Source organism: Microchirus variegatus, assembly GCF_963457635.1.
Source record: "Microchirus variegatus genome assembly, chromosome: 12".
Classification (NCBI taxonomy): domain Eukaryota; kingdom Metazoa; phylum Chordata; class Actinopteri; order Pleuronectiformes; family Soleidae; genus Microchirus; species Microchirus variegatus.
This window is the reverse complement of record NC_139813.1, coordinates 22,085,318-22,105,393: the sequence shown is the minus strand read 5'-3', so window position 1 is coordinate 22,105,393 and position 20,076 is coordinate 22,085,318. Positions and strand designations below refer to the sequence as shown.

The window sequence follows — 20,076 nt, the reverse complement described above, 5'->3', positions numbered from 1 at the left end:
GTCAGCACGAGAGAGGATTATATTGACAATAACAGTTCTGATTACACATTTAAGATGAATATCAACGACGTTTGCAGTGATGAGCGCAGTGAAGTGGAAACTGTTGACTCTGCACTTTTCTTTTTTTTTGAGGATCCAGTGCAGTTAAATATGCTCCATATGGACAGTGCACGGAAGCTATTAACCTCCACGCCGCTCATCTCTGTGGTCTATGTCCCTGTTTCTGTAGAACCCATGCGGACGCCAAAGAGGCTGAAGATTGCCGAGACCAGGTCTCGCCTGATCGCCGTGGACTGGGAGTCGCTGGGTTACAACATCACTCGCTGTCACACCTTCAACGTCACCATCTGTTACCACTACATGACGGCCAGCAACCGCAGCAAGGCCGACTGCTTGGACATGGACCCTAAAGGTAATACACGGTGTTGTTGTTCACAAATCTTTGTTACAATCCTTTAATGTACCGGAAACAACACAATCAGCAAATCTCCAAAGCAGCAATTTAAGAAATACTTCATCATACAGTGCATCTGACTCAGGGATTATACTGCACTGTCAGTGAAAGGTTATTTCCTTTATGTAAAACCTACTTTGCATCCTTGCATTAGAGAGTTGTTAATCTTTGTTATTGTCAGTGATTCGAGAATCTATTAAATACTAAATGTTTTGCAGTAATGTGGCAGGGAAACCACAATTTAGATATTTTCCCCCAAATTGCCCTAATGGTTGTCAGAAAGTACTGCACATAAGCAATGACTGGTAAATAACACACCATTACAAACTGCTAAATGGAAATGTTAATTCCTCAGTGGGATTAGCAGAAGCAATTTAATTTTCATCATAACATCGTCAGTGTATATTAAACGAAGTCACGACACGTTATTATTATCGATCATATGAGTGATTTTGATTCATTTAGTGCTAAAACAAGCAATTGTTTGATTGTTTGATTTCCCCCCGTTTAGCTCCACGGCACCTGGTGGGAAATCTGCCGCCTTACACCAACGTCAGTCTGAAGATGATTCTCACGAATCCGGAGGGACGCAAAGAGAGCGACGAGACCGTCATTCAAACTGACGAGGATGGTACGAGCAGTGTTCTAATTTAACAAAGTATAGATGCTTTACGTTACTGTGCTTAAGGACAAAATTCATACTGTACAAATCTGTACTTTACTTTGTTATTCATATTTCTCGCAACTTTTACTCCACCACATTTCCTCTAACTCTCTTTGTTACTCGTTACCACCAAATAAAATCAGAAGAAGAAGAGATGGTAATGGTCTGTATCGAGCTTTTCTAGTCTTGATGAGCTGCTTTACACTTCATAGTGTCTTGATCAAGGACACACAGACAAGCAGAGCCAGGAATTGAACCCACAACTCGCTCAATCCTAACTCCTTTTTTTAATACTTTTACTTATACTTTAAGACTTTCACTGCAGTAATATTATAAAAAATGACATTTTCTGTTTGCTGTTTCTATTTAACACTTTATTTAAAGAGTAAAATGTGTATGCATGACATCAGGTGCAATCGGAAAGCGGAATAAAATATAAAAACAACATTTAAAAAATCCTGAGGAGCACACGGAGCTAATTACTGCTCTGTGTAGTTGTCTGAGAGCTTTTTACATTTTTAGCACAGCTAAACTGTTCATTTCATTAGCACCGTATAATTTTTGTCTGTGTGCGTCGACAGTTCCAGGTCCAGTTCCCAGTCAGTCGCTAAAAGCCACTCCATATGAAGACAGAATTCTTCTTTACTGGAAGGAACCGGCAGAACCCAACGGAATCATCACACAGTATGAGGTAAAATGTGGAGATGCTGGCTGGAGTAAGGTATTGTTGTCATGGTGGAAAACCTTATCATCTTTCCTTTCCTCTCTCTATCTGCGACGCCTCAGATCACCTACAGCGGCGTGCGTTCCTTTGACCCCTCGGTGCCTCTGCAGCGGCCGGGACTCACCGTGTCTCTGCCCTCAAACGCCACCTACCACCTGTTCCCCCAGCTCCACCCGGGCGTCACGTACCATCTCTCGATACGATCGTCCACCTCCAAAGGATTTGGTCCGGCGACCACGCTGAACGTGTCCACTAACATTTCAGGTAGAAATTAAATATATTTGTTTAAGGACCAAACATTGAATCGTTTCATCTGGAAAATAAACCACAGATCAATGGATTTTGAAAAGAAGAGTTAAAGGTGATGCATGTGGATTAATCCCACTGCTGATGTTTGTTTTTTCAGCACCAACGATTGACGAGTACGATGCCGCTGAAGCTTTTCTGAATGAAACTGCAACAACCATCACTGTCCTGCTCAAACCTGCCCAGGCCAAAGGAGCACCTATAAGGTATTTATGTCATTAAAGTCTATATTTATATGGAAGAAATGTCGTATTTTTTAAAATTAAAGTGATCATTAATGCATAATATAAACATATTGGCCATATGTGGATTGTAACTGCTATTATTCAGTTTTCTTGGGGTAAAATGGAATGTTTTAAATTAGACTTCTATGGCGTTTCTTGTTATCGATGAGTGTATTTGGCAGAGAAAACCTTTTTTTACACGGTCTCCTTGTCTACAGTGCGTACCAGATTGTGGTGGAGGAAGTGAATCCCCAGCGGACGCGACGCCAAGCTTCCTCCGACTGTTACGAGGTGATTAATAATCCGTTTGTACACAAATGTAACGAGCCCTGCCTTTTAAGTCTATTTATAATGTATGTATGTATTGGCTTGCAAACATGTCCACTGGGGGGGGGGGATTATTTTTAAAAACAGAATTCACTGTTTTTTTAAATTAATTTATTCATTATTTTTATCTGTGGACATTTGGATTGCACTCTAATTAAAGCGGATGCTTTTCTTTTGAAGGAATTAACTTTTTCATGGAATTGAATTCGCTTTCTTTTCCCCCAAGGTGCCAGTTTCATACCACAGCGCCTCCAGTGGTGGATCGCCATATTATTATGCCGCCCAGCTGTCCCCCAGCAACCTGCCTGAGCCGCTGCCGTTCACCGTGGGAGACAACAAGACTTATCAGGCAAGAATTATTTCCTCTATATGCAGTGAACATAGACATAGATAGATAGATAGATAGATAGATAGATAGATAGATAGATAGATAGATAGATAGATAGATAGATAGATAGATAGATAGATAGATAGATAGATAGATAGATAGATAGATAGATAGATAGATAGATAGAGAGATAGATAGAGAGATAGATAGATGCTAGTTAGCATAGAGAGATAGATGCTAGTTAGCATAGAGAGATAGATGCTAGTTAGCATAGAGAGAGCAATAGATAGATAGCATAGAGAGATATATGCTAGTTAGCATAGATAGATAGATAGATAGATAGATAGATAGATAGATAGATAGATAGATAGATAGATAGATAGATAGATAGATAGATAGATAGATGCTAGTTAGCATAGATAGATAGAGAGATAGATGTCAGTGGGCATAGATAATTGTGCATAATTAACAAATTGGACTGATTTTCTTTCATTTTGTTTGTAAAAATTTGCCAAACGTACGTAGATAGATAGATAGATAGATAGATAGATAGATAGATAGATAGATAGATAGATAGATAGATAGATAGATAGATAGATGCTAGTTAGCATAGAGAGATAGATAGATGCTAGTTAGCATAGAGAGATAGATGCTAGTTAGCATAGAGAGAGCAATAGATAGATAGCATAGAGAGATATATGCTAGTTAGCATAGATAGATAGATAGATAGATAGATAGATAGATAGATAGATAGATAGATAGATAGATAGATAGATAGATAGATAGATAGATAGATAGAAGTTAGCATAGATAGATAGAGAGATAGATGCCAGTTAGCATAGATAATTGTGCATAATTAACAAATTGGACTGTTTTTCTTTCATTTTTGTTTGTAAAAATTTGCCAAACGTACGTTGAAGTTGACATATTTCCAAATTAAAAACTTTAAAAGTGAACAGAATTTCAATATAAAAGTGTCCATGTTGATATGGAACAATAGTTAACGATGTAGCTATGTAGTTCACGATAAAAATGTCTGTATGATGTAAAATTCCTCTGTTACAAAAAATAAATAAATAAACGTATACCTTTATATTAAGTAGCCACATAGAATGGGCTGAAGGGCCAGTGAAAAATGTTTTCCAGGGGCAGAAAACATCTTTAAACTCTGTAGCAGAGGTTACAGTATATCAGTGCCTATATGTTCACCTTATATAAAGCTGATTATCTTTGCTTTTTTTAATCCACAGGGATTCTGGAATCCTCCGCTGGCTCCGAGGAAGAACTACAACATCTATCTTCAAGCTGTGAGCAGCACAGAGCGGGTAAGTCGATACTTTTTCTTCACAGTCGATACATAAAAGTCCATTCATTTGGTTTGAGTGTGTTATGTGTGGAGTTATTAACCTCGTTGTATCTTTGTTTTTGTTTGTTTTGTTTTTCTCTGCAGGAAACTAAGACGCAGTGTCTTCGACTCGCTACTAAAGGTGAGAGAACACACACGGTTTGGTCATTATTTTCATCTCCTCTTCATTTTTTGTGTTTTTGTTATGAGTCACATTACAGATTATGAGATATAGTCGGAGTTCATAATCTTATAAGTGCCTTGATTGTGCGTTGATGTGGTTTTAGAGATGATAATATCTTAATAGCATGTTACAATGTTTATATCATGTGTGTTTTTCTACACATGTGAGTCACAGAGAGTTATAATGCTGTTGTTTTGTAGCCATATGGTTATAGATTATCAGACTGCTTTTAAATGGCGCGCGGAGTTAATCCACAGGCAACCTCAAACGCGGCTGCACACACCGTGTTTTCAGGAAATATCTTTAGACACGTTGCTCATGGGTCAGAGTTTAGCTGCATGGATAAAAATAAAAAAAACACATTACTATGTTTTCAAAGACAAGGACAGTGTCATACAGTTGAGTATTATTATTATGCTCCCGATATATAAGCACGGAGGAAATAATCCTTGTTTTTAAAGTCCTGGGTATAACATAGACTGTTGAGAAAATAACAAACAAAAAACTATTTTGCTCACTCCCTTTCTTTCTCAAGTGTATCAGGGTTGAAATAAAATGTTGCTATTCCTCACTTTAACCTTGTTGGCACAAGATGGCGGCCTCTGTAAACCAAGGCCTTTCCTAAGAGACATTAAAAGGCTTATTCTCAGGCTACAATGACCAAAAATACTTATTATAAAGTAATTCTACACCTATATGGACATACTCATGGGGAGTATTTTCAATATTTACAGATAAACCGTCCTATACTAGATCTTTAAGATAGACATTTGACAGCTGGACACTGTGCAGATACAGTTGATGAGTCCATGAGGCTTTTGTGGTGCAGAAGCGTCAGAGTAAATGAGTCTGTCGTCTCAGATTGTGTGAAATGAGAGCAGTAGAGCAGATTACTGAAGTGACACAAGACACTGCAATTAAAACCACGCTCCCTAAACATTATTAATGTATTTGCAAGCCATGTTTGATACCATCGCAAGTTATTTTGGCTATAACCAACTGTATGAAGCACTATCATCATCACTTTCATCTGACATCAGACACTCAACAAAGGAAAGAGTTGACTCATGACGGAGGATATAAACCCTGAAATCACCCTGAATGGGAAGAGTTTCTTCTCTCCCGCCTTTGGTGATACAGTCCAGATGCTAATAGGAAATCAGTTATATGGTGATTGGTTCAATCGTTTTGCGCTGAAATAAAAGAAAATGGGACAAGTTTTTGTCCCCAGAGTCATCATATACTGTCCATATATATATATAAGGATATTTCAACGGCTGCTAGTGTTTTGTAGTTATTACAACAGGTAGTGTCTTCACTGCAGAGAGAGACGGCACTCTCACTCTGTCTGTGTAGCCTGAGGGGGTCTGAGTGGATCTGAAAGACTTTGGAAAGGATTTAAGAGTTTTTTTAATAACAGGGGGAAAGGCACAGTTATGGACAGAGAGGTTGACAACTGTCCTTTCTTTTTACTCTGTATGTGTGTGTGTGTGTGTGTGTGTGTGTGTGTGTGTGTGCAGGGAGGATTAAGTGATGATGGTCCTATTAGGTCATCTGGAGTATTGTGTATGGTCATTGTTGCCTCGGGGTGTTTTTGTCTGTCTGTGTGTGTGTGTGTGTTACCATTGTTGATGTGCTGACCTGGATAATCTACACAGACATTAAGAGCAACATCATAGAGGGTTGGTCGATGAACCTTTGATATTTTGTTTTTATTATTATGTTTTGTTTGGTTTCCCCGTCCAAATGAAATTACCTTTTATTATTTGTGTGACGCACATGGCTGTTGTGACTTGAATAATATATCGACTATCAAGTAACTGTTTGGTCAGAAACTGTTGGAAAAACCTCAAAATTATTAGTTGGCAATTACTTTTAGTAGTCGATTTCAAATAATAATCATTGCAGCCCTCAAAGCTACTGACCAATAATTTGTTTATATGAGTGTAGCTTAATGAAACCTCTTTGATACTCGATGTTTGAGGCTCATACTAAGATTGATTGATCTAAGTAAAAGCTGTTTATCCCCTTTTTTGTTATGAATTTAGATCACGATATCCAGTAAATTGTACATTTCTTTACCACTTTTATGTTCTATATATATATATATATATATATATATATATATATATATATATATATACATATATATATACACAAGCTAATATCCACCAGTATAGTTTATTGTTCTAATGTGACATTAAAGCCATACAGTACACGGCTTATTCAATGCGACATCTAAACCTAAAGCACTATTTGTCAGAGTGCATAATGTCACATAATATTCCTTTATATATGTATATATGTGTTTATATATATATATATATGTATGATATTGAACATGAGAGCAGGACTGTAAATTATTGTAAAATGTGTATTAAAATCGAGGCTAAAATAACACTCCCAAACTATTTCATCTTGTTGTTTAGTAAGCGAGCTTGGAACTATTTAGCCATTTTTGTTAAATAAAAGTGAAACAGATTTATTAGCTGTTTTTGAAGATTTATGAGGACAAATGTTTCTCGGAGCTCGGTCGGTAAGTCGGGCTTTCCTGAGAGGGAGGTTGTTTGTTTTCGTCTGTTTGTGTGTGTGTGTGTGTGTGTGTATTTATGCTGAGAGTTCGAAAAAATACAGAATATTTTCAACCTCGTTCTTTTAAAAGCTGCGTCTTTGCCTGACAAATTGCCGCTCTTGATTCATCCATCAATCTGACACCTGTGCTGTGTCTCTTTTTTTGTCTGTGTATAATAACGTTGCATAATAATTTGGGGCAGATTGTGCTCATTTGAATTATTGTAGCGGCGGAAAACATTTTCCAGTGTGTTAAGGTCACGAACGCCGCGAGATAAAGAGAAAGGGGGAGATTAGGTTTATCTTCGGCATTCAGCATTAGAAGTGGATTATTATTGGATAGATGTGTTGCATTATGTTGAGTTTTGTGCACGTCTTTGTGTTGGATTATTTGGATTATCATAATGCATGATAATGTTCTTACACTGCGGCATGAACTATTCTGGCGTTACGAGATCAGATCACTAAGAGCTTAGGAGCATGAAAACAGATGTTCTCCTCCTCCCCGCCATCAACAGGCTTTAAACTCTCTTATGGTGTGCAGTCATTTATGGATTTTATTCTAAATAGACAAAGTCAGGGGGTTCTTGTGAAGTTGTTGTGAGGGGACAAAATGTAGTTTATCTTCGAGTAATACACCGTGGCACTGATGTGGAGACAATGGACATCTGCTGTCAAACTGCATTTCAAAAGCTTTTTACAGTGACAGTGTGATGTCAAGAGTAATCTGGAATGCACTGAAAGGATACAGGATGTGATAAACGGATTAAATGAAACTGTCTTTTTATTTATGAAGGTGTCCCTTTTTTTTATTTAGTATAGAGAGTAGAAGTAGTTGCTGAGTAAGTAGAGTTTTCCAGTTCGAATAAAAGGCAAATATTGTTTTAATTGAGTTGACCCAACTCAAGTTATCTCAAGTCTCTGCCCTCTGAGTCAATTAAATATTGTAAATCTTAATTTCTCTGGGATGTTTCTCAAACTGACAGATTTCAAGTTCTACTTCAAACTCTTCAGCTTCTCAGTCACTCAGAACAAGAACAGCGTCAAGCGTTGTTGCCACGCTGCATTTTGGGTCCATTGCTTCGCTTTGCTTGCGCTGTGGGTGACAGAAGTTCCTCTTTTTTTTTTTTTTTAAGCAGCAGCATGGGCACCAGCCTGTCACATCACATTATGCAAAGTATATAGTATTTCCCCCCATACTAGGATTGACAACTTCCTGATAAGAGAATAAGAAACGGTTATTCTGTTTACATATTGCACTTTACACACAATGCACCCGCCTCGCCCCCTTGCTACAATACACAGGACTCCGACCAATTAAAAGTGCACATTCTCTGTTGGATAAAGGGCCTGACAGCAGGAGGAACGTTTTATTTTACCTCGTACAAATCTTCATTACTTCATCGCCTTAAATTAACCAACAAAAAAAGGATGATCAAGTCATAATGACGCGCATAAACTCTAATAATCACAGTGGTCCTAACCTAACCTGCTACTGAAGTGATCAGAAACTAATAAATGTCATAACTAAAACAAAAAATTACAAAATATAACACTCAATAAACTTTGCTGCCATAGAAAAATAACAACTTTTACTTCATTCATGGCTCCTAAATGGACTAATCCGTCATTTACTGTCAGGTTTTAAACTGACTTGATAATTAAAAATAAGTAAACAATGTGCGTTCCGTTTTTCTACCCGTTGATGATGATTTCTGACCTACAGCGTCCTTTAGCAACATTAGCAGCTTTTGCTACGTCCCATGACAGACGCTGCTTTGCTAACTGTTAGCTACTAAATGAACAGACCTGCCCAAAACTCAAGAGTTCCCACGGCGCGTACGTGTAAGCATTTTGTGTTTGTTTGTTGTTTATTGTCAAACACGGTGGTGAAACAAGATGGTGAACACCGCGTTTATTTCACCTTGTCAAATATTAGCATGCTAAAATGCTAAACTCGGATTGTGAATATAATAAGCAGGTATAAACCTCCAATGCTCACATTTAAGTTTGGCTTAATGGATTGAAGTCACTTAAAGTCACTCATAATAAAGAACAATTTTGTGCTATTCTTATTTTTTAAAATCTACAAGCAAATACTCATATTTGAGTCACTGCAGTCAGTTACCATGACATTTTTGTCAGGATTTGTCAGACTTTGCTTTACAACTTTGCTTGATATTTGCCTGATTTCTTTCCCAGGCATGATTAAACCTTTCTAATTAAATGGCTCATCTGGATTTAAATCTTTTTTTTTTCTTCCTTATCGTGCTCACCAATTTTGTGATATGAGAGCTTTTCGGAAAAGACACATTCAGAGACGCCAAACAAAATTCCCGAGGCTGTCAGGTGGCATTTATTGCCTGCCAGAGGTGACGCACTGTTGCATAAACACTGCCAAGATTCTGCATTATTTGTTTTAACGGCTCCGAGACAGAGCGGTGAGCAGAATTTCACAAGTGTGGAGAAGTGTAGTTTATTGGTATATTAGGTTTTATTGGAACAGAGACAGAGTGATCAGAGACATTCTCCCTCCTTATCTTTTTATGAGCTGAAGCAATGCAGGTATTTACATAAACTCACTCGGCTATAGATTTATTAAAGTTTTTGAAGATCATTTTTATCTGTTCATATTTGACGTTGCAGTCTGTTAGTATGTTTAACTACTTACTTAAACTTAAAGGTCCGCTGTCTAGCATTTGGTGTTTATTGGCGGAAAATTAACACATAAGTTGGTTTGTATTTTTGTAGAATTACAATAAGACTTTTATTATAAGACGGTTTGTCATACTTTTTTCCATAATACCACAAAATAATCACCAATTTCTGTACAATACGCTAATAACGGGTGTTTTTGTCATGATTTAGGTGCCACTGAGGAGCCAGAAGTCATCCCCGACCCTGCGAAACAGACGGACCGCGTGGTAAAGATCGCTGGCATCAGTGCGGGTGTTCTTGTCTTTATTCTGCTGGTGTTGGTAGCCATCCTGTTGGTCAAGAAGAGGTGAGTGATATTTCCGTGGCCGCTCAAGCGTCTTTAATGAAGAGTTTAATGAGGAGTGCTAAGAAGCATTAGCTGAAGAGTACTTCAGACGTACACACCGACATGCAGGAGGTGCACGGACCCACAAATCGTGTTGGTGCTGTATTTAATGTAGTGACACCATCTTTCATCCACCCACCATTAACGTTGATCTCCCCTCAGAACCACACTGATCACTTTTTATAAGAACAAAATTAGAAACTCCTCGTTTGTGTGGTTTAGCGCAAGGGAGAGCTGAGGTCATGTTTTTCCCTTTTGCACTACAGCTGTTGAAACAAAGCAGACAAAACAAACACTCTCACAGCTGCCTCATTTGTGAGAATGGAGGTGAAAGAGACACTGGAGTAATTTGCAGAAACGCATCAAAGACATCTTTAAGAATTTTTGAAGTGGTTCTGTGTGGAACAGTCGCTCCCTGCACTTTATTGCACACTTACTTTAAAATGCATCTTGTAAACATTGCACACTTAATATAAAGTTCTGTTATAAAAGAAAGAAAGAAAGATCTTTCATTCCTTGCTTCTAGTATTTGCAGATGTCAGAGTTGCTGCTTTGTAACCAGTCGTCTTAACCTGGTACACAGCTCCACCATGTGGCGGATTAGCAGCATTACACCATGAAACTGCCTGCTGCACATCACCTCGATAAAACCTGATTTATTCCCCCATATTGCAAGAATATATTTATTCCCACATAAGTGAGGAAAACGTGTCCTTTCTCAGTGATAAATTGGCACAACATTTGTTCGTCTGTGAAGGTTTAATTCATTCAGAGCTTCAGGGTGACGACCGTAACTTTATTGCTTGGGTCGGCTACGTCCCTCTTGAGATGCGGCCGCTATTTTAAAGCACGCAAAACATCATTAGACGCTAATTATGAAAGGTTGGACACTGAATGTCCCCGTGTTGTGATAACACACCGTGAGGGGAATCCATGGTGACCCATCATAAGTCTATGAAGCTGATATTGATCAGGGTCTATGTGAGTTGACTATGAGGACACATCAGGCCAAATGTCCTTGTACCTTTCCAGTACCAGTGTGTACCCGTGTCTGTGAAATTATTGTGTAAATGGATCGACTGTGATCCAAGAGATTACTTAACCTCAATTTAACAAGAAGTCTTTTTCATTAAATATGGGATTAACAGATTACTGGATACCTGTTTCTCTTTTAGAACTAGTTCCTTATTACACACCAGTAAGCTGGGTCCCGGGATTGGGTTGCCTTGCTCAGGGACACTCCAGCCCTTACCCGGTACTTGGATTTGAACCAACAAAACCCTCTTGGTTACAAGTCCAATACCTTGTTCTCTTGCCAATCGTTTACACACAATCACGTCTCACTCCAGACATTAAATCACAGACGGAGTTGAACCCTCACCTCTGACGATCTTGCATTTTTTACTTTAATATTCTTGATGAATTCCGCCTCTGTTTGGCAGCGTCAGTGTCAAAGTGTAATTGTTAATGATTGTTAATGATAACCACCGGGGGCCTGGGCTTAAAGTGCAGAGGAATAAATATTTTTAGACCTGCCAGTGTTTGATCCATAGTTTGCACTTCAAGGCCTGATTACTGAAACATGTTTTACCCCGAACATTATCCGTCCCTGGAGGATTTAAGGGCCTTTTGATTATAGAAAATTGGACCAAATTGAAAGATAATGCGTTTTTCGGGAAAGGCAACTGTCGTATATGACTGTGTAATTGCGAGCGTTAGCCCGGAGGAACTGTCTGTTGTTGTTTTGCAAACTGAAACCTCGTGATGCGTTCATTTATCCGAGCCTGAGGCAAGTTCTCACACACCAGTGAATCTTAGAGGGTCTTCCACAGCGACGGTGGCGGTGTTTTTTAACCGAAAACATTGTGTGAAATGTCCTGAAATGGGTCTTTATTAACAGGGATGTTGTGTTTGTGTACGTACATTTATGTTATTTGCATTTTTTTTTGATTGATTATATGGATTTGTACTGCAGCATCAAATATGACAGAAAGTTAAATTAAGATAATTAAGATAGTTTTGCTTGAAAAAAAGCCATTTTACTCAAAGTGTTATTGACATTGTGAAAGCATTATTTCACCCTCATGAGCATGACGTTATGTTATTTAGTCATTACTCTCTCTTCCATGAAGGTTTCTGTGGAGCTCAGTCTTCACTGTCATCGAAACCGTTTGAACAACTTTGAACAATACTGCATCTTTAAAATAGTGGGGGTACAGGATGACATCACTGTGACATCACAGCAAGCAGTGTGGTGTTACGGTTAAGTTTTTATTCCAGAAAATTGAGAACAGTCCTGTTGGTTTGTTGTTATATTTAGTCACAGTTTATTCATTTGTTTTTAACGTAGTGTTAAACCTTTTCTTATTTTAAAGAATTAGGGCCAATCGTAGTGATAACAAACCCGTTGCATGACCCTCAAGTTGTAGCGATCAAAAGTTGTTTTTCCTCTGTTTCTGTTGTTGCTGGTCGGGACAGGACAGTATTGTCCTTGTTTGCATATATTCATGACCCTTGTGTCTCACTCTTTGCTTTCTGATTGGCTCACAACCCCCAGGAGGACCTACTATTCATACTCTTATTACCTGTAAGTAAACAAGCGACCAACAATCAGCTCACGCAGCCGCTCTTACCTTATTGGGGGCGAATTATTAGTGGCTAGTTGTTGTTATTTTTTTTTTTAAAGATGCAGTATACTTTTTTCAAGACAAAAAAACAAAAAACAAAAACACATTTTCAGCTCTGATCAACCAGCCAAAGCCATCCTCATTGATGCCCTGTCAGGGTGGGGGGTCAGTTCACTTTCATGTCAGTTCAGGATTTTCATGAATACCTCATTTTCCATATTTTATAATATATATAATTTTTTTTCAAATGAGCAAAGCCACTGGTGCTTTTCCTGTGTTAAATTACCCGAAATAAATAAATAAATAAATAAATCAAATGAATGCCAGCTTCTACTAAAGGGGCACTGAACTGACGGTGAATTGACCTCAGGCCCGGCGTCCTCTACATGCTCCAAAGTTGCTCTGACGTAAGCAGACTTACCAGGGCCAAAGTTTGGCCGTTTAACCAGAACAATGCAGGCCAAAGTGGGACAACACAGGCCCACGCGTGTTATTTGAAAAAAGGATGCTGCACTTGTGACTTGTAGCTCTTTGTGTGCATGTAGTCATGTGATCATCCATCTGCCCATCAAGTCACAGGTATCATGGTGGTTCTGCTACGCGGTGTGTGTGTCGGTATGGTTTTCTTTTTTTTGGGGACACGTGGGGATCCGATGGTTTTTCTTTTATCGTGGGTGTTTTCCTCCTCCTCCACTCTGTCTCTTACTGTAGCTGTAGCACAAAACAGATCCATACATCTGCACTGTCTTAAAAAAAAATGTTGTGCCGTGTTGAGCAGCAAGAAAACGTAGAATAACGAATGAGTTATGTCTTTTATTTATGCCCAGATTTTGTCTGAACTCAAAATAAACATAAACTCTATGGAGGACCAAAATGCCAAAGCAATAAATAAATATATATAAATTAGTTATTAAATAAATAAATGTATTTATTCATTTATTCATTAATAGACAAATCTATAAATAAATAAATAAGTGTAAAACAAATCTAGAAATAGCCCTTTTCATGATGAAAATTTGTTGTTTTTTTCAATTTATTTATGTATTTAAATATTTATATCTGCATTTATTTATTTATTGTTTCGTCATTTTTGGTCCTCCATATTAAACAAGCAATAACACGTTTAAATTAAAATTCAGGCCTTAAAAAAGCAGATTTAATACACAAAAAAGTGCATTTTAGTACATTCTACAGCAAATGGCGGTGAATAATATAAATCCTCCTTTTTGCCTCTTTTCATGTTTTTCTGATGTGAAAACCAATATCACAAACAGCCGCACTTTGGCCAGGGTGTGTTTCTTGTGTGTGTGTGTGTGAGGTTGTGGAGGTGGAGTTGGGATCAAAAGGTAAAATATGACCTAAAAAAGCATGTATTCTGTCTGGGAAAAATAAAGTCAGAGCCGTAGATTGAATCAGTCTGGCAACGACCAAATGTTTGACTTTCTCTCCCATCAGTCCTCTCGTGCTCGTCACCTGCGGCCATTTTGTGTCCTGGCTGCAGAGAATATTTTTTTGCGGTTGGACTCAAATTGCCATTGAAGCGAGACGCAACGTTTTCTTGAGCGCACCGCCGTGAGAATGTGACGACTGTTGGCCGGCAGAGACGTTGTCTTTACTGATACTTATCTACGGCTCTGGGTACACCGTGTTCCTGCATGCTCCGTCATGTTCCAAATATTATTAAGTCCTCTCCTGTTATTTTTCCTGGGGTTTAATGGAGAGCGTTCAACTGCAAAAGGTTAGGCCTTCATGTTTGGAGTTTAGGCTGTGAAATGGACCTTCTACTCATAATGGTAGTGGTGGTTCTGTGGTTGGTAAATGGTTTTACACGAGCAGTTCCACTGATGGTCGGTGAGCTTTTCTTCTGCGTTTGCTGTCGGATGAAAACCAAATCCTATTTAATGTCTTAAATTGCCCGATAACAGAGTTAGAGTTAACAGAAATCCAGACCAAAACTTGGCTTTCATCCGACAGTATATCCATAGTACCACGGTGGATAATGGGTTTTCCCCTTTGCTGCTTCTGTGTCGGTTTATAGGTCACTTTCCTGAGATGCTATGTATTGTTGCTTTGGTCCTGTAGCCAAACCTGTTCAATGCTGCCACTGATGAAGCTTCTCCTCTACTTTCCTTGCTCGTTCTCTCCTCTTTACTCTTTTCTCTTCCTTCCACCCATCTTCTTTTCTCCCTTTATTTCTCTGAACTCTGCATCTTGAATCAGACGCCTGCAGCCCCCAGCTGAACCACACTGACCAAAAAAAAAAAAAGATTGATAAGACATATACTTTAAAAATGTGATCATGGCTGTGTTCTGCAGGCGAACTGATGTTTTTGTTTTGTTGTTGTTTTTAAGTGTAAGATATCTGACTGTCTCTGCTCCCCCCCCCACCCCCCCACCCCCCCACCCCAACAGGAAACTGGCTAAAAAACGCAAGGACGCCATCGGAACGACGCGACAGGAAATGACGCACATGGTGAACGCCATGGACCGCAGCTACGCCGACCAGAGCACGCTGCACGGAGAAGACCCGATGGCTGTGACGTTCATGGACTCGCACAACTTCAACAACAGATGTAGGTTCATGAGGAATTGTACCATTGTTGTCAGTGGGTTTTAGTAGCTACCAGACTTGGTCTTCATAAAACCATGATAACATATAGTATACTTGGTTGAAACGTAGCGTAGAAAGGGTCGAAAAGTTAATTCTGATAAATGAGAACAAGAGAAGCTTTGATTTTTCTGGTGTTAACAAACGGGTTTTTAAATTTGTTCTTTGTCAAGTTCAAAAATTCACAGCTTTAACCAGGCTGTGAATAATTCATCTTCAGCGATAGACTACATCGCACACCAGAGGTCATGCATTACTCCCTTTGTTCTTCTTGAAGGACCTCGTTACGTTTAATCCTCACACGTGTTTGATTGATTTGCCGAAATTGGAAGCTTTTTCCTGACCGTGTTTCCTTCTGCAGTGCCCAACGATCCTCTGGTTCCCACCGCTGTGTTAGGTGAGCCCTCTATAGCATGGACGGCTATATCACATTTATCACCACCGTTACTCTGTAGTGAACCCACATCACTGCCCTCTGTGCTTGTGACCCCCGTCCTGTCCATGTGCGTCATTATATACCCGTGTAGGCTGGATGTGGTCAAAGCCTCCATTACATCCCATAGTGTCCCATACGTTGATCTGTTACATCTATGTTGCTGTCTGTGGACAATTTGGCGTGTTTGATGTGTGTGTGAGGTCAACTTCATCTACAAGGAGCTAAATGTTTAGCTAAAGTATTTACTCAAACTGGCAGCCATTCACTTAACAATTAGTGTACTGAACAAAGTTTAAAGCTCCAGTGTGTAACTTCCACGACTAAAACACACTTCAAGCTTCTGCCAACGTAAAAAAAAGAAAGGGGAGGGAGCTTGAGAACCTGGAAAGAACCCATGCAAACTCCACACTGTGATTTTTGGTGCTTTTCCACTACACAGTTCCAGCACAACTCGACTCGCCTTGGCACGGCACAGTTATTTTGCTTTTTCATTAGTGACAGTACCTGGTACCTCCAAGCGAGCTGAGCCGATACTATGCGTGACGTCGTCAGACTGCCGGCCACTGATTGGTCAGAGAGTGTCGTCACAGGAAGAGTCATGAGCGTAACGTCCGACACAAGAATCAATACTGAACTAAGCTTTTTAATGAACTGATTCTAATGATTCAGAACATCGAAAACAACTGCTTTACGAGTCACTAGTTTGTGTCGCGTATAAAACAAAGTCACGGCAGTTTCATGCAGCGGTGCTGTGATGACCCCACCCATATTTAGGAGGTGCTATATAGTAATGGAAAACCAGCTAAACTAAAGAGGTGAGGTGAAGCAGGACCATGTAGTGGAAAAGTGGCATTTGTTGCACCATCATGTGGCCGAGTACACGCCCCTGTGTGAAAAAACACCAAGCAAAGTAACTTCACCTGTCACCTGTCGCGTTGTCTCTCTCGGTGCAGTCTCTCCTAATTTCAGTCATAGATTCTGTTTCCCCCTGCGTGTTATTGATATTCACAGTAATTACCATCACTCTCCCTCAGAGACCTCATTTCTCCCTCAGTTTTGAGTTGTTTTAAAAACATCTCCTGTCCCCGAAATAGACAGAAAGTGAAGCTCGAGAAAGTGACATATGATTGCCAGTAAAACTCTGCAACACCAAGTGACAGTCAACAGCTTAGTGCCTAAATTCCTGTCTGAATTCTGATTCTTGTCATCTGCTCGAGTTTCAGTCATCTGTTTTATTCCCGAACCATGGTTTTTTTTTATACTGAAGCGTCACTTTGAATGACTTAATTGTGAAACCTGTAGTTTCTGCCATGTTGGGGATGTTTCTCCAGCTGCAGTGTTTGTGCCGCAGCGTGTTTATCTTTAGTTTAGTGTTGACACCACAGCATGATGCGGAGTTCCAACTCATCTGCGAGGCATCTACGATCCACAACACCACCAAACTGTGTTAATTAACTGTCCCGTGGCTCCTAATTTGAAACGAAGGCTGCAGCTACAAGCTGTCGGCGCAAATCACATCACCGAGTGGTAAGAACTAGCAGGAAGTAACAAATTAAGAGGCGACGTCGGGTCAAGTTTACTGTTAATTGACCTGATGAGGACTTAACAAACCCTCAACAATCAGTAATGAGCCGGCGTGTCCTCGGAGTAGAGGAAAGCACGGGTTGGATTAAATAAACAGTGTCAGATAATGAACGGAGGTGAAGATGAAATCAGTCGGATGTGCTGCAACCCCGAGCTACTTCATTATACAACCTGTCAGTCTTTACAATTCTACTTCCGACTCACATCAAGTCCCACGCTTCAGAAATGTAATAAAAATTTTACCGTTTAATTATCTTTAACTCTTTAAATGTACTCGCGTCCCAAGACTCACTCCTCATTAAATGTTAAACCTTATTATTTCTCATCATAAATTGACTGACAGGTCTAATGTTTCACATACTAAATTGCTCCAACTACTTTGACAATCAATCTTTTCACGGAAGGGTGAAATAAACAGTCGACTACGGCGCTGTTTCCTGACGATTGGTTTCTTCTATGTTGTTTTAATTTAGGTTTCTTGTGAAGTGGCAAATATATAATGTCCAACACATTTCATCCGTCAACATATGACATACGTTTGGTCACACTTCATCATCAACTATGGCGTCAACATTCCATCATTGATGTTTTAACTCAGACAATCGAACCCTCTCACTCTGATTCAGTCTGACTGAAACCTTTATCTCTCTTCTTTTTCTGCTGCTTTTGACTTGTAGTTCCGATCACAGGTGAGTATTAACCAAAATACAGACAAACAGACAAATGGTTTGTTTTGTGTTTTGTAGGTAACATACTGTGTTTTCATGTAGTAGTGTGGCTCAGAGTCAGAAGAGTTAAGACAAAAGTAGACGAGAAATACACAAAATTTATATTAGGAGCTGCCTCAACAGACATGGCGCCATCCTACCCAGAAGAAAGTCAGCAGAATAAAGTCTCTTCATATTTTTGATTTATTGTTTAGACCAGTGGTCAGCAATTGGTGGAAAAACTCGCCCGCCTGCATTAGTTTCTGGCCCGGTAGATGATTTAAAAAGATCTGATCTTAAATTATTTGCTTATCCTCACAAAAATAAATGAACATTTCATATCGAGTTCAGAGCTTTTATTCTGAAAAATATATGAACTGACAGTTCACTTCAACTGTTTTGGTTTGAAAAATACAAATAAAAACACTGCTGTTGTCATGTTAACATCCTGGATTGTGGGAGTAAATGTCCATAAAATAACTACTTGCATATGTTAGGCTCAAAGAAGAAGCAGTAATTCTTCTTCTTCTGCCTTAAGCTAACTATTAAGCTCTTAAGCTAGCTTAATAGTTAGCTTACTTTAATTTAGTAAGATATTTAATACCTTAAATTAGCTTAATAGTTAGCTAATTTAATTTAGTTGGCTATTTAATACCTTAAGCTAGCTTAATAGTTAGCTTAAGGCAGCAAACATGGGTTTTTGTTTCTGACTGAAACAAAAACTGACAGAAATACGATGTTTTGGCCCTGGACCACCTTTACTTGCCGATCCCTGGTTTAGACCTGAAGCTCAACTTCATATAAACTGTCTTTTTGTAGGACAGAGGGTGATGCCATTGATTAATAAGTAAACAATATGGCAAAGAATGTTGAATTTTTGGTGAATTGTGAATTAACCGGCGCTTATTCCCCTGTCCTCTGTGTAGACGAGAACCACAGCAGCTCACAGGCGGAGAACAGCAGGCTTCTGGATGTTCCTCGTTATCACTGTGAAGGCACCGAGTCTCCTTATCAGACAGGACAGCTTCACCCTGCTATCAGAGTGGCCGACCTGCTGCAACACATCAACCTGATGAAAACATCTGACAGCTATGGCTTCAAGGAGGAATATGAAGTAAGAATATACTTTTATTGTCGGTGCTTGGAGCCAATAACATTTTTGTGTTATTGGCCACTTGGTTATTACGTTGGCTTCAACACAGCACATTATTTTATTTGCAAAAATAACAGCTGAGATTAAATTGCCTTTTAATTTTCGGGTGTTTTTCCACTTTATTGACTTAACAGTAAAAGTCCCAGAGCACTATTTTAATAAACCTCTTGTTTTATGACTGAAGCAAACCCATAATTCAAGCCCCTCTTTTCCCTCAGTATGACTTGCTCGAGGATCCATGACGTGTAATTGTCTTTACTATATTCTTGTTGTGTTGTTGGTGATACAGAGCTTCTTCGAGGGCCAGTCGGCCACCTGGGACGTGGCCAAGAAGGACCAGAACCGCACCAAGAATCGCTATGGGAACATCATAGCATGTAAGCAAGCTAGCAGGACTTATACACGTGTCTCTTCTCCAGAAAGAAAAGGGAAATGGGGGTAAAAAAAAATTACTTTGAATAGTAGCATTAAAGTTATAAAACAGGGAAAATACTTTTTTAGCTTTAAGAGATGTGTGCTAATTTGGCTGTAGTGAAGAGGACGTTCTGGAATCAGTGAGCAATAACTGTAAAAGCAGAGTCACCTTTAGTTTCCTGCCGTCACTGCGGGGTGTTATTCATTTCTGCTCTTAAGTTCTGTGATGCTTCCATTTCTTTACACGAAAGAAAATTGGAAGAAATTTTCTTAAAAGGTCTAAAGTTACCGCTGCAGACCAGAGTCTCAGAGTCTTTGTGTGACACTTAACCCATGTTTCATTGTTGTATTCTTATAAGCTCTGCACAGGCCGCCAT

At 39.2% G+C, this 20,076-nt stretch overlaps 1 protein-coding gene across 1 annotated transcript in view; it reads left to right on the top strand.

The window, feature by feature from the left end:
* Positions 1-20,076, top strand: part of ptprk (protein tyrosine phosphatase receptor type K) — a 67,049-nt gene that overhangs the window by 34,661 nt on the left and 12,312 nt on the right. The window contains exons 10-23 of the mRNA XM_083898992.1: positions 230-412; positions 966-1,085; positions 1,700-1,809; positions 1,905-2,106; positions 2,249-2,354; positions 2,591-2,663; positions 2,926-3,048; positions 4,278-4,352; positions 4,478-4,514; positions 9,996-10,131; positions 12,728-12,757; positions 15,210-15,370; positions 19,059-19,246; positions 19,575-19,662. Coding sequence (XP_083755118.1) covers positions 230-412; positions 966-1,085; positions 1,700-1,809; positions 1,905-2,106; positions 2,249-2,354; positions 2,591-2,663; positions 2,926-3,048; positions 4,278-4,352; positions 4,478-4,514; positions 9,996-10,131; positions 12,728-12,757; positions 15,210-15,370; positions 19,059-19,246; positions 19,575-19,662 — 1,632 coding nt within the window. The remainder of the gene's footprint in view (positions 1-229; positions 413-965; positions 1,086-1,699; positions 1,810-1,904; positions 2,107-2,248; positions 2,355-2,590; positions 2,664-2,925; positions 3,049-4,277; positions 4,353-4,477; positions 4,515-9,995; positions 10,132-12,727; positions 12,758-15,209; positions 15,371-19,058; positions 19,247-19,574; positions 19,663-20,076) is intronic.